The sequence below is a fragment of the Pseudophryne corroboree genome, chromosome 9, assembly GCF_028390025.1.
Source record: "Pseudophryne corroboree isolate aPseCor3 chromosome 9, aPseCor3.hap2, whole genome shotgun sequence".
Lineage (NCBI taxonomy): Eukaryota > Metazoa > Chordata > Amphibia > Anura > Myobatrachidae > Pseudophryne > Pseudophryne corroboree.
In genome coordinates this window covers 356,820,835-356,845,306 of record NC_086452.1, presented here as the reverse complement: position 1 = coordinate 356,845,306, position 24,472 = coordinate 356,820,835, and the positions used below count along the sequence as shown (strand labels likewise).

The 24,472-nt window shown below is 47.2% G+C and overlaps 1 protein-coding gene across 4 annotated transcripts in view; it reads left to right on the top strand.

The window, feature by feature from the left end:
* The window catches only part of CENPP (centromere protein P), a 748,246-nt gene that overhangs the window by 34,717 nt on the left and 689,057 nt on the right, over positions 1-24,472 (top strand). For all 4 annotated transcript variants that reach the window (XM_063940717.1, XM_063940719.1, XM_063940716.1 and 1 more), the window contains exons 2-3: positions 13,146-13,291; positions 14,814-14,968. In XM_063940717.1, the coding sequence (XP_063796787.1) occupies positions 13,149-13,291; positions 14,814-14,968 (298 nt within the window). In that variant the 5' untranslated portion in view covers positions 13,146-13,148. The remainder of the gene's footprint in view (positions 1-13,145; positions 13,292-14,813; positions 14,969-24,472) is intronic.

The following is a 24,472-nucleotide window of genomic DNA, read 5'->3' as shown; positions in this document are numbered from 1 at the left end:
CAGTCTTCTTGAGGCAATGATGTTTATTTGCTCAATGATAAATAACCTTTAAAAAGCCTCCTCCCTATTGCTAGGGGCAACAGCATACAATCAGATGTTTTCAGCAGAATAAGATGTTACAATACACAATCCTATGGGCCAACTGCCCTCCTTTTATCCCTCTCCAAGACCCCTTACCACAGGGGGTAAGCCCGCCCTGTGGTGCACAACCAATCAATGTTTACCCATGAGCTGTGCATGCCTTGGTCACATGCACAGCTACATTGTTCCCTATGGACAGTGGGGAGTGGTCGGTCTCCTTTGATTCTCCCATCTTGGAGGATCAGGATACGCCCCGGTGCCGTTCAGTCTGGCTGGGGGGAAGTTTTCCCTCCTAAATCTGACTTCCAGAAACCTGCCCGGGACCCAGCTCACTGCCTGCAGCCTGGATTTGGGCTCCAGAGCTGGGCAGCCTGGCTCCCCGGTCCAGGTTTCTAGGCCACTACGGGTGATCTCCATGGAGCTCCAAGAAACCACTCAGCTTGTTTCATAGCTGAGCTGCTTCTCTTTCTCCCTGTGCCCCTTGGAAGTGTGAGGCTGGATGGGAAAGCATTCCGTTTTGGGGGAAAAGGTCTGGGAGAATCCATCAGCCTGCACAGCCATGGATTCCCCCCTCCTGGGACACACAACCAAGTAAATGCAATTTACCTTTAAATACATTACATTTAAATCACACTGTACATGTTATACATTTAAATACACTCTGAGCCTGCACAGGCTCCACATACCAAGGCACTGCAGTGCCTTACAACACACTGTACTTTCTATTATTTTTTACACAATGTCTGGTTTGTGGAATACTGTGTCCTAGCCCTGCAGCCTGGCTGCTAGGACCCTGTCTGTGCTGGCTCCCCTAGCCCTGCAGCCTGGCTGCTAGGGCTCTCTCAGTGCTGGAGGTATGGGGGTGGCTTCCCCCACCCTCCAGCCTGCCTGCCTGCCACTGGGGTCCAGGGAGCTGGCTCTCCCTGTCCCCCCAGTGTGGCACTAACTTTGTGGCCTCGCCGCACGCAGCGGCGCACCCCCCTGTACCAAAGCCCGGCGGCCCGGGACACTTGTCCCGGCCGCCGTGACTCTGGCTCTATTGCAGCGCTGAGGTGCCGGGAGCGTAGCTCCCGGACCCCAGCGCTCATCATCCTGCTCACCAGCCTAATTGCACCCACGCCGCTAGGGAGCCGGCTAGCCCGGTCCCCCATGAGCGGCGCCTGTGGTGGCCTCGCCCGCGCAGGGAGCCGGCTAGCCCGGTCCCCTGTATGCGGCGCTGATTTCAGGTGCCCTCGCCGCAGCGTCCGGCGGGGAGCCGGGCTGCGGCGCACCCCCCTTGCCGGCCAGCAGCCCGGGACGTCCGTCCCGGCTGCCGCGGCTGGCCACCCGTGATGGGCTGAGGCGCCGGGAGCCCCCAGCAGCGGCTCTCCCTTCTCCCCGGCGCGCACACTCCAGTGCGCCCGGGGCTGCACCGATCGCTGCCGGGAGCGGAGCTCCCGGACTCCGGCGGTCAGCGGCTGCCCTCTCCCCCGGCGCGCACACTCTGCTGAGCGCGCCGGGGGCTGCCCTCACTGCCGTGGTCTCCGGAGAGGTCCGGGACCACGGCACATATGAAAACACAATTTTAAACATTTTACACATTCATGCCAACATGGCGCCTAGCGCCCACAACATTTTTAAATATGGCACCAAGCGCCCATTGTCCTGTATAATGGCGCCGGGCACTTGGGGTTAACCCCTTCAGTGCCGCGGCGGCCATTTTCCGCGTGGCTGAAGCCTCTCCGGCCACAGGAGGAATTTCAGCTAGGTCGATTTCTGCACTTCCTACAAGTCAGAGGTGACTATGGGCCTAAAATCGGGTTCCATTAAGGTCCAGATTTCGGCTCTATCGATTTTCTACCAAAATAGAACTGGCTTCACTGCCTGAAGTTCAGACTTTTGTTAAGGGAGTGCTGCATAGTCAGCCCCCGTTTGTGCCTCCAGTGGCACCGTGGGATCTCAACGTAGTGTTGGATTTCCTGAAGTCGCATTGAGTTGAGCCACTTAAATCCGTGGAGCTACAATACCTCACGTGGAAAGTGGTCATGCTGTGGGCCTTGGCGTCGGCCAAGCGTGTATCAGAATTGGCGGCTTTGTCAAAAGCCCTTATCTGTATTTTATATGGATAAGGTGGAATTGAGGACTCGTTCCCAATTCCTTCCTAAGGTGGTAGCAGTTTTTCATGTGAACCAACCTATTGTGGTGCCTGCGGCTACTTAGGACTTGGAGGATTCCAAGTTTCTGGACGTAGTCAGGGCCCTGAAAAGTATATGTTTCCAGGACGGCTGGAGTCAGGAAAACTGACTCGCTATTTATCCTGTATGCACCCAACAAGCTGGGTGCTCCTGCTTCTAAGCAGACTATTGCTCGCTGGATCTGTAGCACGATTCAACTTGCACATTCTGCGGCTGGACTGCCGCACCCTAATTCTGTGAAAGCCCATTCCACGAGGAAAGTGGGCTCTTCTTGGGCGGCTGCCCGAGGGGTCTCGGCTTTACAAATTTGCCGATCTGTTACTTGGTCGGGTTCAAACACTCTTGCAAGAGTCTACAAGTTTGATACCCTGGCTGAGGAGGACCTAGAGTTTGCTCATTCGGTGCTGCAGAGTCATCCGCACTCTCCCGCCCGTTTGGGAGCTTTGGTATAATCCCCATGGTCCTTACGGAGTCCCCAGCATCCACTTAGGGCGTTAGAGAAAATAAGATTTTACTCACCAGTAAATCTATTTCTCGTAGTCCGTAGTGGATGCTGGGCGCCCATCCCAAGTGCGGATTGTCTGCAATACTTGTATATAGTTATTGCCTAACTAAAGGGTTATTGTTGAGCCATCTGTTGAGAGGCTCAGTTGTTATCATACTGTTAACTGGGTATAGTATCACGAGTTATACGGTGTGATTGGTGTGGCTGGTATGATTCTTACCCGGGATTCAAAATCCTTCCTTATTGTGTCAGCTCTTCCGGGCACAGTATCCTAACTGAGGTCTGGAGGAGGGTCTTAGTGGGAAGAGCCAGTGCACACCAGGTAGTCCTAAAGCTTTCTTTAGTTGTGCCCAGTCTCCTGCGGAGCCGCTAATCCCCATGGTCCTTACGGAGTCCCCAGCATCCACTACGGACTACGAGAAATAGATTTACCGGTGAGTAAAATCTTATTTTTCCCAAAGTAATCTCTACTGCCTTTGAGGCTACTGAATGTAATTATTTTTTGTATGCGTGATCGCCCTTTATGTACACCTAGCAAAATTGTCTCGGTGGCATGATGTTAAAATATTAACATAACTTAAAGTGTATGACCTATTTCTATTGCTTCATGTTTTGCAGAACACAATGTATACACTTGTTTATCTTACGTCCTAGAGGATGCTGGGGACTCCAAAAGGACCATGGGATATAGACGGATCCGCAGGAGCTTGGGCACACTATAAAGACTTAAACTGGGTGTGAACTGGCTCCTCCCTCTATGCCCCTCCTCCAGACCTCAGTTAGACTTTGTGCCCAGGAGTGAATGGACACACACTAGGGGAGCTCTACTGAGTTTCTCTGAAAAGACTTTGTTAGGTTTTTTATTTTCAGGGAGACCTGCTGGCTACGGGCTCCCTGCATCGTGGGACTGAGGGGAGAGAAGTCAGACCTACTTCTACTTAGTTCAAGGGCTCTGCTTTTTAGGCTACTGGACACCATTAGCTCCAGAGGGTTCGATCACTTGGTTCACCTAGCTGCTTGTTCCCGGAGCCGCGCCGTCACCCCCCTAACAGCAGCCAGAAGAAAGAAGCCGGGTGAGTATGTGAAGAACAGAAGACTTCAGGACGGCAGAAGACTTCAGTAACGGAGGTAACACGCAGCGATCGCGCTGCGCTCCATGCTCCCACACACCAACGGCACTCACAGGGTGCACGGCGCTGGGGGGGGGGAGCGCCCTGGGCAGCAGGTTACTGATTTCTTAAAACGGCTGGCTTAGAAAGCAATTTCGGTGCCTTGGCACCGTGTCTCATACCCCAGCCAGCATATTACAGCGCGCTGCGCGCCATAACCCCCGCAAGTTTCTTAGCAGCATTCGCGCTGCGCTCCGGCCTCCCACACGCCGGCGGTACTCATAGAGTGCAGGGCGCTGGGGGGGGAGGGAGCGCCATGGGCAGCAGTTTCTGAAGCTATGGGCCCCGGGCACCGCATGCGATACCCCGTCAGTCATAGCGGCGGTCGCACAGCGCGCCGGTGCTCACACACACCAACGAGTTACTTGGGTGCAGGGCGCAGGGGGGGGGGGCCTGAACAGCGTTTTCAGATGGTATATAGTGTCTTTGCACTATATACGATCCCCGGCCTGCATATTTAAGATTAACGGGGCTATAGCGCGCCGAGTGGGGCGGGGCTTAGCCCTCACACACCCTGAAGGCAGCGCCATTTTCTCTCTGTCCCCGCCAAAGGGGGGGCACAGTTTTTTTGTGTTATTTGGACTTTTATAACACTAGTTGATGCAGAGATGAATATGAAATCTTGCTTGTGTGTAATTTTTGTGTGCTCCCTGTCAGTTATACCCACTTTAGTTCACTTGTGTCGACAGGCGTGAGTGTTCTGTCATAAACACCTGACGTATGTGGGTACTTGATCAGGTCGGTAGTGGTATGCTTGTGGAAAGTAAATACTATATGGGAGGCACAGTAATATGTGGGTGGCCCTGTCGGCACCAACTGTTTTCACCGGGCATGCTGTATCTGACTTATACCTGTGTATATACTTTATAGGTATACGTATGGTAAGCTTCCATGGACCTGTAGCGTGAGCACAGACATGATAGTTTTTGTGGGGGTGTGATATTTGTATAGGTATACTTCCCTCGGACCCCTTGGAGTCGCAGGAATAAGAATTTGCCTGGTTACTAATCCCTGCTGTCGACGAATGCTAGGGTTTTCTGTCGACTATAATGTTTCCTGGTAGATCCACAACTGGGGCTTTTCAGTACATGGTCATACACGTACAGAACACATTAATGTCACGGGGGACACGAAGGCTCCGGACAATCCGCTTATATGTATGTTATATATATATATATATATATATATATATATATATATATATATATATATATAGGATATGTGTGTATATGTGTATTACAATATGTATATTCATATTATGATTTATAATGAATACTGAATTAATAGTATTCCTTCTCATGTGCTGGTCGCTCTGTTGATAAAGCTCTAGGTCGGCCGTTACTCACACCCTCTCCAGACGTCCGAAGGTTTATTCTTTTCCTGCAACGGATAGAATACTGTGATAATCAACGCCTGGTCGACACGGGGCCCTATCTCAAAGGATTGTATACAGGAAAGCTAAGTGATATTATATTTCTATGCTATGGGCTTATTTGCATTACATGCACATGAGGGAGTGTTTGTATTCGGTAAGACATCAGATAGATTTACCCTAAAGAGAGAGGGGAGGTTCCTTAAGTTGGTTCTTCTCTATAACATTGCGGCAGGCTGCCGTACGTATACTGTAAGTGTGGCCGGGGGAATGCTGAGGCTGACTCCGAGAGTTACTGGACTTTTTCCCTGGGACGGTGTCCCGCTGTTTGGGGGGATGTCTCAGTTCAGTCAATCTCGAGGGATATTCCTGGTAAGTCTAACTTCGGGAGTTAGTTTCCCTCACAACAGTTGGTGACGCCTTCTTTTGTGGGATGCAGTCATTTTAATCGTTTAGATACAGTTCTTTTTTCCTTTTCTGTACAGCCTGTGGAAGGTTAAAAGGTAAGAGTTCTGCAGCCTTATTAGGTTTGCACAAGAGGATGTCTGTTCTGTTTCTACCACATACGCCGCATGTCGCTGAGTCTATATGGCGAGACCCCGCTCCGGTGAGGACTCATTTACTTCTTTCACTTAGTCTGGGAATAGACTAGAACCGGTGAGTTATTTATGGAATCCAAAGGGGGATATTCTTGAGTTGCAGATGTTTCACCTCTCTGATTTTCTAATGGATATTGCCGTTGCCCCTCTGGAAGGGGAGGTAGTACACGACGCCGTACAGAGGTGCGCCAGGTTCAGGGCCTTGTCCTCCTGTCCCGGTTATAAAAAAAAAAAAAAAAAAAAAAAGTTTTTACCTGCGTTGTTTTACGCATTCACATTACCTGGAGGGAAAGCCAGGATTGTCTTTGCCTTTTCACTGGAGTGATGGTAGTATGGTGGTTTTCTTTCAATAGTAAGAACCATTGTTATTCTGTCCTGAGATGTTCGCCTGATTGAGGCGAGGTCAAGAGACAAGTGGTGCAAATAGTTGTTTCTTTCTGACTGTTCTTCAACACAGGGAAGGGCTGTTGTTCCCAACGACGCAGATGTTGGAGGTGGTATCAGGGTTGATACGGAACGGTTGAGGTTCTGTGTTTTCCTGTGGGAAGAAGTCGGAGGATCCTGAGTCGGATCAGATTTGCAGTGCCTCTCCATAAATGTGTTCCGTTGATGGAGACGTTGGGTGCGGCCTAAGAGGCCTTTTCGTTGAGCAGGTCAAATGCCGGAGAGATTTCACAGGACCTGTTGGGAATGTGGTCCGGTTTTCATCGGCACAGGCACCGGTATATATTTCTAATGGCCAGGATATCACTTCAGTGGTGTCTCCTCAATTCTCATCTCCTGTAGGGACGAAGGTTCAGGATCCAGGATTAGATCCTGGTGTCTATGTCTGCAGATCTCTGAGGCTGGGGAGCAGTCCTTCCATGGGAGTCTTTCCAGAAGAAAAGGTCAAGCTGGGAAGCTTGCCTACAATAAGTTTTCTTGAACTAAGAGTTGTTTTCAACGAACACATTCTTCGTGATCTATCCGTGTTAATTATGTCAGATGTCGTGACAACAGTGGCGTATGTAAGTCGCTAGGATGGAACAAGGAGCAAAGCGGCAATGGCAGAAGCTGAAATAGTTTTCCGCTGGGTGGAATGACTGGTAAACGTTATATTAGCAGTCTTCGTTCCGGTCGTAAATGACGGAGAAATTGATTTCCTCTGCAGACGCGCTCTCCATCCGGGAGAAATACTGCCGTCATCGAGAAGTTTCACAGAAGTAACAAGGCTTTGAGGAAGGCCTCATTTGGGCTTATTGATGTCTCGCCTCAACAAGAGACCTCAGGAATATGGTTCCAGGTTATGGGACACTCAAGCTATAGCAGTGGCCGCCCTCGTGACACCTTGGGTGTTTTTAGTCGGTCTATGTGTTCCCTTCGTTTTCACTCTGCTGACGGTGATAAATGTAAGAGGGCCAGAGGTTCCGGCGGTCCTCATTGTTCCGGTCTAGCCAAGGAGGGCTTGGTATCCAGTTCTTTAAGATTTATTTATAGGAGATCCTGGGCCTCTTCCTCTACGGGAGGAACTCTTACATCGAGATCGGGGCATGTATGAGGACTTACCGCGGCTGCGTTTGGCGGCCTGGCGGTTGAAGCCATATCCTAGTCCGAATGGTTATTCCCAGCGTGGCCACTTCCACATTTTTTTAGGCTAGAAAAGAAGTATCGGCGAAGCTTACCACCGTATTTGGTGTAAATATGTGTCTTAGTGTGAATCTAAGAAGGTTCCTGCTGAGGACTTTCAGCTGAGTCGGTCTTTTCCATTATTTGCTAGCAGGTGTGGATGCAGGCCTAAAGTTTGGATCCGTTTCAGGGCAGTTTTGGCCTTATAAAATTGTATTGGCCACCTTTCCGGAATTTCCGACTTTCGTAAAAGGAGTTCTACACATCCAACCTCCATTTGTGCACCATGGGCACCGTGGGACCTTGTCGTAGTGTTGCGGGTTCTGGGGTCTCACTGAGTAGAACCTTTACTGAAGGTTGTGTTAAAAATTCTCTCTTGGAGAGTGGTCATGCTTTTGCCTTTTGTGCGACCGCAAGGCGGTTGTCGGAAGTAGCGGCTTTGTTTCACAAGAGCCCCTGTTTGTATTTTCAAGTGGATAGAATGAGAACTCGGTTCGTGGTTCTATGGAAAAGGGTTTTCGGTGTTTATCGAAAACCTGCCTATTTTGATGTCTGTGGTTACTTCAGCATTGGTTGATTCTACGTCGTTCGACGTGGTCAGGGCTTTGAAGATTTATGTTACCATTTGGGCTCAGTTTGGGGTAACAGAGGCTCTGTTTGTCTGGTATGATCCCAGCGTGCTTGGGGCGCCTGCGTCTCTGCACTCTGTTACACGCTGGATCTGTGATACGGTTCGGCGTGCTAGTTTACGGCTGGATTGCCGTGACCGAAGTCGGGGGAGACCTATTCTACTAGGTAGATGGGCTCTTCTTGGGCGGATGCCCGAGGTGTCTCGGCGGGTTATCCTTTGCCGAGGGGCTACTTGGTCGGGTTTCAAACACCTTTGCTAAGCTCTACAGTTTGATACCCTGGCTAATGGGGACCTCATGTTTACTCAATCGGTGCTGCAGAGTCGTCCGCACTCTCCCGCCCGTTCTGGAGCTTTGGTGTAGACCCCATGGTCCTTTTGGAGTCCCCAGCATCCTCTAGGACGGAAGAGAAAATAGGATTTTAGTACCTACCGGTAAATCCTTTTCTCCTAGTCCGTGGAGGATGCTGGGCGCCCGTCCCAGTGCGTACTGTGTCTGCAGTTATTGATTTTGGTGGCACTTTGTGGTTTTTCTTATCTGTCAGCCTATTGCTGACGTTGTTCATGCCTTGGCATGTGGTTTTTTTATTATTGGTTGGGTTGACACACAGGTTGTGTTACGTATTCTCTCAGCATATGGCTGTATGTTTTTCATACCGTGGGCTGGTATTTTGTTGAAGGCCATGTTTTGCGGTATGTTTGTGGTGTGAGCTGGTATAACACTCACTGTGTTTAAATTATAAATTCTTTCCTCGAAATGTCCATCTCTCCTGGGCACAGTTTTCTAACTGAGGTCTGGAGGAGGGGCATAGAGGGAGGAGCCAGTTCACACCCAGTTTAAGTCTTTATAGTGTGCCCAAGCTCCTGCGGATCCGTCTATACCCCATGGTCCTTTTGGAGTCCCCAGCATCCTCTACGGACTAGGAGAAAAGGATTTACCGGTAGGTACTAAAATCCTATTTTTTTTTTTGTTTCCCTTTCAAACTATAACCTTATTCAGAGATCATACAGTACTAGTGCCCTCTGTACAATGCATATTGCATTGTAATGACATATACAATACTGAGAGCATTCCAATAGCCAACATATAATACAGATAACGTTCTAGTGCCAGGTATACAAAGTCAAACATTGCAAGAAAAAATTCTAATGACCATTATACAATACAGAAATCATAATGGGCACTATCCAATTTAGGGGGGAACTCAGTTATTTTTTAGTTGCGATAATTTATGGGCGGGCAATGTTGCAATTCAGTTTTGGGTGCTCTTTAATTATGCTCGTTTTTGAAACCAATTAGACTGGGTCAGCTAAACTCAACTAAACTAATGGGCGCAACGGGAAAAGTGCTGTTTGGACATCCAAACAGCCGACTTTTCGCACATTTTAGCTTGTCACCTCCGGGGGCAGTCGCTGCTATTTATGCCTGAACCAAGCAACAATTGAATTACTCTGCCGGGGCCCAAAACTACTACCCGCATTAAAAACAATTGAATTGCCCCCTAAGTGTCAGTTATACAATATATTGAGTATTGTAGTGGTCACTCTGCAATATAGAGTATCTTAATGATCAATATACAATACACAAGAGCATCCTCTTAGTAAATGATGTACATTGAATGCATACCGTATTAGCGAGCACTATACACAGTGCAACACACTATATATATATATATATATATATATATATATATATATATATATAAACTTTATTATAATATATGTACTGTGGGGGGAATTCAATGGTTTTGTGGCCGCCCTTCAGAGCAATTCAATTGCTCCCCCCCTGGGGTGCGAGTGCCGATTGTGTGCGCGCCCAGAAGTACTGCGTCTAGCTTGTACAATGTGGCTGAACTCTTCTAAAGTACTGCTTTTGGTGTACAAACTCCTTATTTATCATATATTTCTGCTCGCCACCTCGAGAAGTGGCGAACAGAAATGTGTGTTTGTGTCCGCGTGGCTATTCGAGCCCGAACGGAGCAACAATTGAATTGCTCAGTCGGGCTCCATGCAGTAGCAAACACAGGGGAAACAGTTTAATTCCCCCATGTGGTGTCTGTAGAATGCCGATACCCAGATATAGATATCTACATTTCTCTAACATCCATAGGGGATACTGGGGACCCTTATTACGATGGGGTATAGATGGGGTCCAAAGGAGCTGGTGCACTTTAAATTTCTTCAACAAGGTGTGCTGGCTTCTCCCCTCTATGCCCTCCCTCACAGCTCAGTTTAGAGGATGCACACTCTAGAGCTCCAGAGAGCTTTTCTTCAGTTTATTTTCTAGTTTGTTATTTTCAGGTTAGCTGTTGGGCAATAGCTTACCTGCACCGAGGGACACTGGTGGGGACTGACACTGGCCTCCTGGAGGTGCTGAGTCAGATCCCGCTGACAGGACAACGGTCCTGAGGGTCAGTGTACCGCAGGCATTGCGCTCTCGTGCACACACCCGCAGCACGCCGCACACCCCCAGTACAGAGCCTGAAGGTCGACAGGGTGGTGAGTGACAACTGGAGCGGGGGCCCCGGTCCTTTGTGCGGCGCAGTTGCGGGGCGGGCATACGGACTCCCCTTGGGGTGAACCCATAGCCCCCTGCGAAGACTGGCCAGCGATAGTGAAATTGGGTGTCAGTACCTTAATATTACACTGTTGGAGACATTTGCCAGTATAAATATATGATAGTATAGATATAACATGTGAAGAGAGAGTTAGAATTGGGTAGGTTATATTGTTTCTGTGCAGGGTAAATACTGGCTGCTTCATTTTTACACTGCAATTTAGATTTCAGTTTGAACACACCCCACCCAAATCTAACTCTCTCTGCACATGTTATATCTGCCCCCCCCCCCCCCCTGCAGTGCACATGGGGGCTAATTAAGAACTGATCGCTAGCAAGCGATTTCTGCACTGCTGTAATCAGATGGTCGCCGCCTACAGGGGGAGTGTATTTTAGCTGTGCAAGTGTGCGAACGCATGTGTAGCAGAGCTGCACAAACTGATTTTGTGCAGTCTCTGCGCAGCCCAGGACTTAGCCGCTGCGATCACTTCAGCCTGTCCGGGACCGGAATTGGCGTCAGGATCCCTTCCTGCAAACGCATGGACGCGCCTGCATTTTTCCAACCCCTCCCTGAAAACGGTCAGTTGCCACCCAGAAACGCCTTCTTCCTGTCAATCTCCTTGCGATCGCCCGTGCGAACGGATCGGCCGCACAAACCCATTGCTGAGCGACGATCCGCTTTGTACCGGTGCAACGCGCCTGCGCATTGCGGTGCATTCGCATGCCCAGTTTGGACCTGATCGTGGGCTGTGAGAAAACGCAGCCTAGCGATCAGATCTGAATTAACCCCATGGTTTTGCCCATCAGCTAACAAATTTGCTGCTGCAATCAGATCTGAATTAGGCCCCAAGTGCATGACATACTTTGTACGGGCTCTTAAAAGTTTCTTGCGCTTCACCGTTGCATCGATGCTGAGTGGTAGCTGAGCTGGTAATAGTGAAGGGATCCTCACAAATGTTCTATTAGGGAATATTTATTTATTAGAAGTTTCTTATATAGCGCAACATATTCTGTTGCGCTTTACAATTCGAACATCCAGTAATAGAACAAAACTGGGTAAAAACAGACAGATATAGAGGTTGGAAGGCCCTGCTCGCAAGCTTACAATCTATAGGGAATAGCTGCATGTCCCTTTGGAATGCAAGGAACCTTATTCAGTTTCAGTTGCAATTTTGCTACAATAGCAAAACTGCAACTGGCTGCTATTACATGCTGGTGGTCACCCAGCACTGGGCAGCCTTGCGATCACATTTGCCCAGCTCACACACGCACACTATGGGTCCTGCACGTGCACACTACGGCGGCTCCAGGGAGACTGCAAACGCATCTCAGATGCATCCCAACCTAAATCAGGCCCTAGAGCCATTACTAAATGCAGCTCCTCAGGAGATGTGTGCCTCTAAATTTATTTCCTGTGCACTGTAGATTCTGGGCCTGATACAGAGTGAGCACTACGCCAGTAATACAGTCACACACAGTGCACTAATCCTGCCCTAGATTTTTTGCCACTTCTCAGATATCGCCTGAATCTATCATAACAGCACCTTTGTGTGCACTCTGTGCAATGCATGCATCATAGGGATTTTCAGAACTTTGCACGCATGTGCAGTTGCAAATAATCACGCAACAACGACATCGGGTGCGGCTCCGAATCAGGCTTATGTTCTCGTATATGCCGGAGAAGACAGCATTAAAGTGTTCATTCTAGCTCCCTGCACATGTCACATCCCATGCAGTTCCTCTTTTCCTGCCTGTGTTATCGCTCCCTGCTCTGGTGTTTCTAGCATACTCTGGTCTGTGACTCAGCCCTGAGATACAGACCAGAGTGTGCTAGTAGCACCAGAGCAGAGAGCAACACCCCAGGCAGGAAAAAGGAACTGCACCGGTTGTGACATGTGTAGGGTGCTAGAACAAACCCTAGTATTATTTGCAGGTGGTCAAGGATTATGTTGGTGATGGTCACGAGTTCTAGCGAACCGCTTGTGATTATGTGTTTGTGAAGGCACCACTGACTCTAATTGGTGCTTTTTTTTATTGCTTAATCGCAGTGTGATGTATACGTGTTTTGTATATGTGTTTAAGCAGATGTTTTTGTATTTTATTCTTGCACTTGAGATGGTAACAGCTGTTTGATCACCATCTGTGGTTGCAAATAAAGGGCAATCTTTTTTGAATAGCAGAACACAATTTAGTTTATTTATTGTAATAAGGATAGTTGTTTATCAGCTGAAGAAAAAATATCCTGAAAGTAAGCATTTTATGGAAGAAGTGTTAGATATTTTAGTGACTGAGAAAAAAAAGCTGAATAAATAGGTACTATGAGCCATACGTCTTTCAGTTATATCAACTGTCCAGCTAGCATAACAATTTAACCAATAAATGTTATGTTTTGTTTTTTTACATTTTTAGATTGAATCGCTATTAAATGGCTAATTGTTTTTCTCTTTTATACTAGCTTATGGTGAAGATGGAGAACAAAATTGAGAAGTGTGATCATTTAATTTCATCTCTGACTCAGGAAATTGTGGAACTGAATGAACGGTACAGGGAGAATACAAGAGAAATTGCCTTCCATTCCAGTGCCTACGTCAAGAAGACCTTGTTAGTATTCATGCTGTTTTTCCCTGCCAAAAATTAATAGGTGCAAAAATGAAATGTAATTATGAGTCTAAGCAGACAGCGTAGGCCAGATTTCTTGAAGAGCAGTGTGCATTTGTGTGGGGTTTGTGAAAGTGTTTTGTTTTATTCCACCAAAATTTCGAAATCTATTTACTTTTTCAAATGGGATTTACATTAATGTATTAAGCCTGGAGACGGCATAAGGAAGTGATAAAGCAGTGATAAGTGCAAGGTGATAAACGCACCAGCCAATCAGCTCCTAACTGTCAATGTACATATTGGAGCTGATTGGCTGGTGCGTTTATCCCCTTGCACTTATCACTGGTTTATTACTTCCTTATGCTTTCTCCAGGTTAATACATCTGCCCACTGTTCCATATAACGCTCGCTCTACAGATGACAATGTACCGTGAAGGGATTGGAGGGTGTGTCAACCTGATATGTCTATGAAAGGCTTGGTTCACAAATATATCATGTCGGCCCTGCAGGACAGCTGATGCCTGTGTGTACGGGTCACCTGCCAAATGCCCGTACATTGGCTGCAGGGGCTGCCGACACTGATATCACAGTCGGGCAGATAAAATTAAATGACCACCCAGTTGTAATGTCTGGCCTGACATATCAAGTCGGTTGGTAAGGTAAGTGTGTATAACTTGCCTAATTGGCGGGTTAGCAGGTAGCTCTTATAGGTGTGTACCAAGTCTTTTAGTAAGGCTGGCCACAATTTTTGAAACATATAATCATACAGTGTGCCACAAAAAGGTTCTCAATTGCAGTGGAACTCTGGATCCTAGAATACTGTGTGTGCAATGGCTTTTCTACAATGTGAGAAGCTGAGCTTTTTGTTTTCAGCTTTTCCTACATGTTCTTGCTTGGACTCACAGTGGGCTAATCCAGCACCTGTTGTGATAATGTAATTCATACAACGGCTTTACAAGGTCTCCTTATAGCCAGCTGTCTTTCCCGTAGAGCACTTTATGCTCACAGGTACTTTTATGTGCCCATCAACAATAATATTTAGGAAAGAGCTTAATAGAAAATCAAAACCCTAACTGCTTTCTAGTTACATTAAACTAGGGAGATCTTGCATTTCATATGAAATAGGTGGTGCCCAGGGAAATGTATTTTTGATGCTTTAAGGAAGACTCAATTCAGTGAATGGAGGTCCTGCTCAGCCAGTGAAAAGAGCATATACTTTCAACTTCATTACATTTAGATACACAGATGTGATATATCAAATCATGATACAAGTTAATGAAACAATCCAAGTTGATCTATATGTTTAGCTTAACCGAGCAGGCTTTCATTTTCCTATTATGTATAGTACAGTATATTGATGGGAAGCTCTTAGAGCAATGTTATTCCTATTGCCTCATCTTGGTGTTTAGTGAGACAGATTATTTAATGAAAGCCCTTCACGTTTTCTTTACTCCTTGCAGCGCATCTGAATATGTTGGTGATTTATAAATGGATAATCGTTTAGTTAAGATTCTTTTCTTTATAGACTGTCATTTCAAGGGACCAGTAGTAATGACGCTGATGCAGAAGATGGGAAAACTACGCAGACAAAACCTGCACACTATGAAATGGAAATTCAGTTCTTTAAAGCAATCACTGGGATCGAGTTTACAAAATACTGTAAAAAAACAGAGCACAAAAGTAAGTATTGATACTTTGTAAGACATTGGTTCGGGGGCCAATTCAATTACACATGAGCTGCTGCTGGAATGCTTCAGACTGCTTCAGAGGATGGGCCTTGTTGCTCATTTTCTGCTCACATGCCATGGAGGTACAAGCAGGAAAAACCTTTCCTAATTGCAATTCTGTGTATAGTGCTTGTCGGGTGAAGCTGCTCGTGTGTATTTATATTCTTTTGGATAACTCTTGCTCTTTAGGAAAAAAATATGATTGTAGGTTTTCGGCATACTTTACTGGCATACAGGGTGAGGGAACAGCTGTATTGACAGCTTGCAGAAGAGAACCTTTAGCTCCGGTATGTACTACACACAGCAAGTGCTTGGGCAGATGCCATAACCACAACATATACAATACATGCTACCAACCTATAGCTTGCACAGGATTAGTGACTTCCTGACTGAATACCTTGGACATGGACAGTGCACTGTGTATAACTGATAACTGCATTGTGTCTGACTGAATAGCTAGAGCAGTATTAATGCCCCGTGTCTGACTGTATAGCTACTGTAGGGCAGAATTAGTACATTGTGTCTGACTGTATAGCTACTGTAGGGCAGAATTAGTACATTGTGTCTGACTGTATAGCTACTGTAGGGCAGAATTAGTACATTGTGGCTGACTGTATAGCTAGGGCAGGATTAGTGCAGTGTGTCTGACTGTATAGCTACTGTAGGGCAGAATTAGTGCACTGTGTCTGACTGTATAGCTACTGTAGGGCAGAATTAGTGCAGTGTGTCTGACTGTATAGCTACTGTAGGGCAGAATTAGTGCAGTGTGTCTGACTGTATAGCTACTGTAGGGCAGAATTAGTACATTATGCCTGACTGTATAGCTAGGGCAGGATTAGTGCACTGCGTTTAACTGTATAGCTACTGTAGGGCAGGATTAGTGCAGTGTGTCTGACTGTATAGCTACTGTAGGGCAGAATTAGTGCAGTGTGTCTGACTGTATAGCTACTGTAGGGCAGAATTAGTACATTATGCCTGACTGTATAGCTAGGGCAGGATTAGTGCACTGCGTTTAACTGTATAGCTACTGTAGGGCAGGATTAGTGCAGTGTGTCTGACTGTATAGCTACTGTAGGGCAGAATTAATGCACTGTGTCCGACTGTATAGCTAGGGCAGAATTAGTGCAGTGTGTCTGACTGTATAGCTAGGGCAGGATTAGTGCACTGTGTGTAACTGTATAGCTACTGTAGGGCAGGATTAGTGCATTGTGTCTGACTGTATAGCTAGGGCAGGATTAGTGCACTTCATGTGAGTGTATAGCTACTGTAGGGCAGGATTAGTGCAGTGTGTCTGACTGTATAGCTAGGCAGGATTAGTGCACTGCGTGTAACTGTATAGCTACTGTAGGGCAGGATTAGTGCACTTCATGTGAGTGTATAGCTACTGTAGGGCAGGATTAGTGCAGTGTGTCTGACTGTATAGTTAGGGCAGGATTAGTGCACTTCATGTGAGTGTATAGCTACTGTAGGGCAGGATTAGTGCAGTGTGTCTGACTGTATAGCTACTGTAGGGCAGGTTTAGTGCACTGCATGTGACTGTATAGCTACTGTAGGGCAGGAGTAATGCATTGTGTCTGACTGTATAGCTAGGCAGGATTAGTGCATTATGTGACTGTATAGCTAGGGCAGTATTAATGCACCACATATGACTGTATAGCTACTGTAGTGCAGAATTAGTGCACTCTTTGTGACTGAATTGCTAGGGTAGAATTAGTGCACTGCGTGTGACTGTATAGCTACTGTAGGACAGGATTAGTGCAGTGTGTGTGACTGTATAGCTACTGTAGGACAGAATTAGTGCACTGCATGTGACTGTATAGCTACTGTAGGGCATAATTAGTGCACTGTGTCTGACTGTATAGCTAGGGCAGGATTAGTGCACTGTATAGCTACTGTAGGGCAAGATTAGTGCACTGTGTCCGAATAGCTACTATAGGGCAGGATTAGTGCACTGTGTCTGAATAGCTACTGTAGAGCAGGATTAGTGCAATTTGTCTGATTTAATAGCTACTATAGGGCAGGATTAGTGCACTGTGTCTGACTGAATAGCTACTATAGGGCAGGATTAGTGCACTGGGTCTGATTGAATAGCTACTGTTGGGCAGGATTAGTGCACTGCGCCTAATTGAATAGCTACTGTAGGGCAGGATTAGTGCAGTGCGTCTGAATAGCTACTGTTGGGCAGGATTAGTGCACTGTACCTGATTGAATAGCTACTGTAGGGAGAATTAGTGAACTGCATCTGATTGAATCGCTACTATAGGGCAGGATTAGTGCACTGCGCTTAATTGAATAGCTACTGTAGGGCAGCATTAGTGCACTGTGTGCAACTGTATAGCTACTGCAGGGCAGAATTAGTACATTGCGTCTGACTGTATAGCTAGTGTAGTGCAGCATTAGTGCACTGCATGTGACTGTATAGCTACTGTAGCGCAGGATTTGTACACTTTGTCTGACTGAATAGCTAGGGCAGTATTAATGCCCCGTGTCTGACTGTATAGCTGTACTATAGGGCAAAATTAGTGCAGGGTGTGTGACTGTATAGCTGCTGTAGGGCAGAATTAGTGCACTGTGTCTGACTGTATAGCTAGGCAGGATTAATGCACTGTTTGTGACTGTATAGCTACTGTAGGGCAGAATTAGTGCACTGCATGTCACTGTATAGCTACTGTAGGGCAGGATTTGTGCACTTTGTCTGACTGTACTGTATAGCTAGGGCAGGATTAGTGCACTGTGTGTGACTGTTTAGTTACTGTAGGGCAGAATTAGTGCACTGTATAGCTAGGCAGGATTAATGCACTGCGTGTGACTGTATAGCTACTGTAGGGTAGGATTACTGCACTGTGTCTGACTGTATAGCTAGGGCAGGATTAATGCATTATGTGACTGTATAGCTAGGGCAGTATTAATGCACCACATCTGACTGTATAGCTACTGTAAGGCAGAATTTGCGCACTGTGTGTGACTGAATTGCTAGGGCAGGATTAGTGCACTGTGCGACTATAGTTACTGTAGGACAGAATTAGTGCACTTTGTATAGCTAGGGCAGGATTAATGCACTGCATGTGACTATAGCTAGGGCAGAATTAGTGCACTATGCGACTATAGCTAGGGCAGTATTTAGTGTTTTGCTGAGCATTGAAGAGGGCACATTTTTATTTTGAAGGGCACATTTTTGATGTGACGCTTTGCACACAAAACATAGCGCATAGGTTTATAGTTTTTGAACATACATTTTGCCCTTAGTAAATCATATACCCATGCATACATATAAGACACCTAACATCTGTACTGAGAAACATTCTGTATATGTCCAGTCTTCTTGAAAGATCGGCTGTAGCATATACATAAGTAGATAATTATAAATGTCTTTTCCAGTGCTGAAGTGGTTATAATCCATATGTGTTATCAAACAGAAAAGTTAAACAATGGGCTAAAATAGACAGGAAAAAAATAAGTCTGTTCTACTAGGGAAATAGTGTAAGCAGTACATGCTCACTGCTTACCCTGTTCTTTCCCTCTATATCAGAGTGCTGTGTTATTTACAGTGCCTCCTCTGCCATCCAGTTGGCTAAGGATAGAAATTGTGTTCCAATTTCAGAGGTGGGCAAGGAGTAGACGACAACATTGTAACATGCACTCTGACTGTTGCATTCTGTATACAAGGGGGCGATTTATGGTCTGCAGGGTGCACTGAAAAAGGGCAGGGTGCTTTTTCACATTTCAAAAATGGGCAGGGTGCAGCACCCTGCTGAAACAGCCTAGAAGGAACACTAGGTATTAATGCACCGCATCTGACTGAATAGCTACTGTAGGGCATAATTTGTGCACTGTGGGGTAAATTTACTAAGATTCGTATTTTCCAGATTCAGGTCAAAGTTCAATCACGAATGACATCGAAAGTGTAAAACTGCAACTTTTTGAATTGATTACGACTAATTTACTAAGCTGTCGTATTCGGGTTTTTCTTTTGTTCCGATGTCGATGTCATTCGTGGTTTTTTTTCTATTTTTACGGCAGTGATTAGCAAAACACTGCCGACTTTTTTTACAATCAATCTCGGCCGGATCTGTGTGATCCGTGCTGGGGTTTATTTTTTTTTTTTTTTTTAATTAAACACTGTAAAATAATAAAAAAAAATGCGTGGGGTCCCCCCTCCTAAGCATAACCAGCCTCGGGCTCTTTGAGCCGATCCTGGTTGCAAAAATATGTGGAAAAAAATGACAGGGGTTCCCCCATATTTCTCTATCGTCCTAGTGGATGCTGGGGTTCCTGAAAGGACCATGGGGAATAGCGGCTCCGCAGGAGACAGGGCACAAAAAGTAAAGCTTTTTCCGATCAGGTGGTGTGCACTGGCTCCTCCCCCTATGACCCTCCTCCAGACTCCAGTTAGATTTTTGTGCCCGGCCGAGAAGGGTGCAATCTAGGTGGCTCTCCTAAAGAGCTGCTTAGAAAAAGTTTAGCTAGGTTTTTTATTTTACAGTGATTCCTGCTGGCAACAGGATCACTGCAGCGAGGGACTGAGGGGAGAAGGAGTCAACTCACCTGCGTGCAGGATGGATTGGCTTCTTGGCTACTGGACATCAAGCTCCAGAGGGACGATCACGGGTACAGCCTGGATGGTCACCGGAGCCACGCCGCCGGCCCCCTTGCAGATGCTGAAGACAGAAGAGGTCCAGAATCGGCGGCTGAAGACTCCTGCAGTCTTCAAAAGGTAGCGCACAGCACTGCAGCTGTGCGCCATTTTCCTCTCAGCACACTTCACACGGCAGTCACTGAGGGTGCAGGGCGCTGGGAGGGGGGCGCCCTGGGAGGCAAAATGATTACCTATAAAGGCTAAAAATACCTCACATATAGCCCTAGAGGCTATATGGAGATATTTAACCCCTGCCTGATTTCTCTAAATAGCGGGAGACGAGCCCGCCAGAAAAGGGGCGGGGCCTATCTCCTCAGCACACGGCGCCATTTCCTCTCACAGCTCCGCTGGTCAGGACGGCTCCCAAGTCTCTCCCCTGCACTGCACTACAGAAACAGGGTAAAACAGAGAGGGGGGGGCACATTTATGGCGATAATTTGATATAACAAAGCAGCTATAAGGGAGCACTTATTATAAGGCTATCCCTGATATATATATAGCGCTTTTGGTGTGTGCTGGCAAACTCTCCCTCTGTCTCCCCAAAGGGCTAGTGGGTCCTGTCTTCGTTAGGAGCATTCCCTGTGTGTCTGCTGTGTGTCGGTACGTGTGTGTCGACATGTATGAGGACGATATTGGTGTGGAGGCGGAGCAATTGCCAAATATGAGGATGTCACCCCCTAGGGAGTCGACACCGGAATGGATGCCTTTATTTATGGAACTACGGGATAGTGTCAACACGCTAAAGCAGTCGTTTGACGACATGAGGCGGCCGGACAATCAATTAGTGCCTGTCCAGGCGACTCAAACACCGTCAGGGGCTGTGAAACGCCCTTTGCCTCAGTCGGTCGACACAGACCCAGACACAGGCGATGACTCCAGTGGTGACGGTGACGAATCAACCGTATTTTCCAGTAGGGCCACACGTTATATGATTTTGGCAATGAAGGAGGCGTTACATTTAGCTGATACTACAGGTACCACTAAACAGGGTATTATGTGGGGTATGAAAAAACTACCTATAGTTTTTCCTGAATCAGAAGAATTAAATGACGTGTGTAATGAAGCGTGGGTTGCCCCTGATAAAAAACTGATAATTTCAAAGAAATTATTGGCATTATACCCTTTCCCGCCAGAGGTTAGGGAGCGCTGGGAAACACCTCCTAGGGTGGACAAGGCGCTAACACGCTTATCTAAACAAGTGGCGTTACCCTCTCCTGAGACGGCCGCACTTAAAGATCCATCAGATAGGAGGATGGAAAATATCCAAAAAAGTATATACACACATGCAGGTGTTATACTACGACCAGCTGTAGCGACTGCCTGGATGGGCAGTGCTGGGGTAGTTTGGTCAGAGTCCCTGATTGAAAATATTGATACCCTGGACAGGGACAATATTTTACTGTCGTTAGAACAAATAAAGGATGCATTTCTTTATATGCGTGATGCACAGAGGGATATCTGCACACTGGCATCACGGGTAAGTGCTATGTCCATTTCGGCCAGAAGAGCTTTATGGACGCGACAGTGGTCAGGCGATGCGGATTCAAAACGGCATATGGAAGTTTTGCCGTATAAAGGGGAGGAGTTATTTGGAGTCGGTCTATCAGATTTGGTGGCCACGGCTACAGCCGGGAAATCCACCTTTCTACCTCAAGTCACTCCCCCACAGAAAAAGGCACCGACTTTTCAACCGCAGCCCTTTCGTTCCTTTAAAAATAAGAGAGCAAAGGGCTATTCATATCTGCCACGAGGCAAAGGTCGAGGGAAGAGACAGCAACACGCAGCTCCTTCCCAGGAACAGAAGCCCTCCCCGGCTTCTACAAAAGCCTCAGCATGACGCTGGGGCTCCTCAAGCGGACTCGGGGATGGTGGGCGGTCGTCTCAAAAATTACAGCGCGCAGTGGGCTCACTCGCAGGTAGATCCCTGGATCCTGCAGATAATATCTCAAGGATACAGGTTGGAATTAGAGACGGATCCACCTCGCCGTTTCCTGAAGTCTGCTTTACCAACGTCCCCCTCCGAAAGGGAGACGGTTTTGGAAGCCATTCACAAGCTGTACTCTCAGCAGGTGATAGTCAAGGTACCTCTTCTACAACAAGGGAAGGGGTATTATTCCACTCTTTTTGTGGTACCGAAGCCGGATGGCTCGGTAAGGCCTATTCTAAATCTGAAGTCCTTGAACCTGTACATAAAGAAGTTCAAGTTCAAAATGGAGTCACTCAGAGCAGTGATAGCGAACCTGGAAGAGGGGGACTTTATGGTATCCTTGGACATCAAGGATGCGTATCTCCACGTTCCAATTTACCCCTCACACCAGGGGTACCTCAGGTTCGTTGTACAAAACTGTCACTATCAGTTTCAGACGCTGCCGTTCGGATTGTCCACGGCACCTCGGATCTTTACAAAGGTAATGGCCGAGATGATGATTCTTCTTCGAAGAAAAGGCGTATTAATTATCCCATACTTGGACGATCTCCTAATAAGGGCGAGGTCCAGAGAACAGCTAGAGATGGGATTAGCACTGTCTCAAGAAGTGCTAAAACAGCACGGGTGGATTCTGAATATTCCAAAATCCCAGTTAATGCCGACAACTCGTCTGCTGTTCCTAGGGATGATTCTGGACACGGTTCAGAAAAAGGTTTTTCTCCCGGAGGAAAAAGCCAAGGAGTTATCCGAGCTTGTCAGGAACCTCCTAAAACCAGGAAAGGTGTCTGTACATCAATGCACAAGAGTCCTGGGAAAAATGGTGGCTTCTTACGAAGCAATTCCATTCGGCAGATTCCACGCAAGAATTTTCCAAAGGGATCTGTTGGACAAATGGTCAGGGTCGCATCTTCAGATGCACCTACGGATAACCCTGTCTCCAAGGACAAGGGTGTCTCTTCTGTGGTGGTTGCAGAGTCCTCATCTATTGGAGGGCCGCAGATTCGGCATACAGGATTGGATCCTGGTGACCACGGACGCCAGCCTGAGAGGCTGGGGAGCAGTCACACAAGGAAGAAACTTCCAGGGAGTATGGACGAGCCTGGAAACGTCTCTTCACATAAACATTCTGGAACTAAGAGCAATATACAATGCTCTAAGCCAGGCAGAACCTCTGCTTCAGGGAAAACCGGTGTTGATCCAGTCGGACAACATCACGGCAGTCGCCCATGTGAACAGACAGGGCGGCACAAGAAGCAGGAGTGCAATGGCAGAAGCTGCAAGGATTCTTCGCTGGGCAGAGAATCATGTGATAGCACTGTCAGCAGTGTTCATCCCGGGAGTGGACAACTGGGAAGCAGACTTCCTCAGCAGACACGATCTTCACCCGGGAGAGTGGGGACTTCATCCAGAAGTCTTCCACATGCTGGTAACCCGTTGGGAAAGACCAATGGTGGACATGATGGCGTCTCGCCTCAACAAAAAACTGGACAGGTATTGCGCCAGGTCAAGAGATCCGCAGGCAATAGCTGTGGACGCGCTGGTAACGCCTTGGGTGTACCAGTCGGTGTATGTGTTTCCTCCTCTGCCTCTCATACCAAAAGTATTGAGAATTATACGGCAAAGAGGCGTAAGAACGATACTAGTGGTTCCGGATTGGCCAAGAAGGACTTGGTACCCGGAACTTCAAGAGATGATCACGGAAGATCCGTGGCCTCTACCTCTAAGGAGGGACTTGCTTCAGCAGGGTCCCTGTCTGTTTCAAGACTTACCGCGGCTGCGTTTGACGGCATGGCGGTTGAACGCCGGATCCTAATGGAAAAAGGCATGCCGGAAGAAGTCATTCCTACTTTGATTAAAGCAAGGAAAGAAGTAACCGTGCAACATTATCACCGAATTTGGCGAAAATATGTTGCGTGGTGCGAAGATCGGAGTGCTCCGACGGAGGAATTTCAACTGGGTCGATTCCTACATTTCCTGCAATCAGGATTGTCTATGGGTCTCAAATTGGGATCTATTAAGGTTCAAATTTCGGCCCTGTCGATTTTCTTTCAAAAAGAATTGGCTTCAGTCCCTGAAGTCCAGACCTTTGTTAAGGGAGTGCTGCATATACAGCCTCCTGTGGTGCCTCCAGTGGCACCGTGGGATCTCAATGTAGTTTTGGATTTTCTAAAATCTCATTGGTTTGAACCACTAAATAAGGTGGATTTGAAATATCTCACTTGGAAAGTGACCATGCTTCTAGCCCTGGCTTCTGCCAGGAGAGTGTCAGAATTGGCAGCTTTATCTTACAAAAGCCCATATCTGATTTTCCATTCGGACAGGGCAGAACTGCGGACTCGTCCGCATTTTCTCCCTAAGGTGGTGTCAGCATTTCATCTGAACCAGCCTATTGTAGTGCCTGCGGCTACAAGTGACTTGGAGGACTCCAAGTTACTGGACGTTGTCAGAGCATTAAAAATATATATTGCAAGAACAGCTGGAGTCAGAAAATCTGACTCGTTGTTTATATTGTATGCACCCAACAAGATGGGTGCTCCTGCGTCTAAGCAGACGATTGCTCGTTGGATCTGTAGCACAATCCAACTGGCACATTCTGTGGCAGGCCTGCCACAGCCTAAATCTGTAAAGGCCCACTCCACAAGGAAGGTGGGCTCATCTTGGGCGGCTGCCCGAGGGGTCTCGGCATTACAACTTTGCCGAGCAGCTACGTGGTCAGGGGAGAACACGTTTGTAAAATTTTACAAATTTGATACTCTGGCTAAGGAGGACCTGGAGTTCTCTCATTCGGTGCTGCAGAGTCATCCGCACTCTCCCGCCCGTTTGGGAGCTTTGGTATAATCCCCATGGTCCTTTCAGGAACCCCAGCATCCACTAGGACGATAGAGAAAATAAGA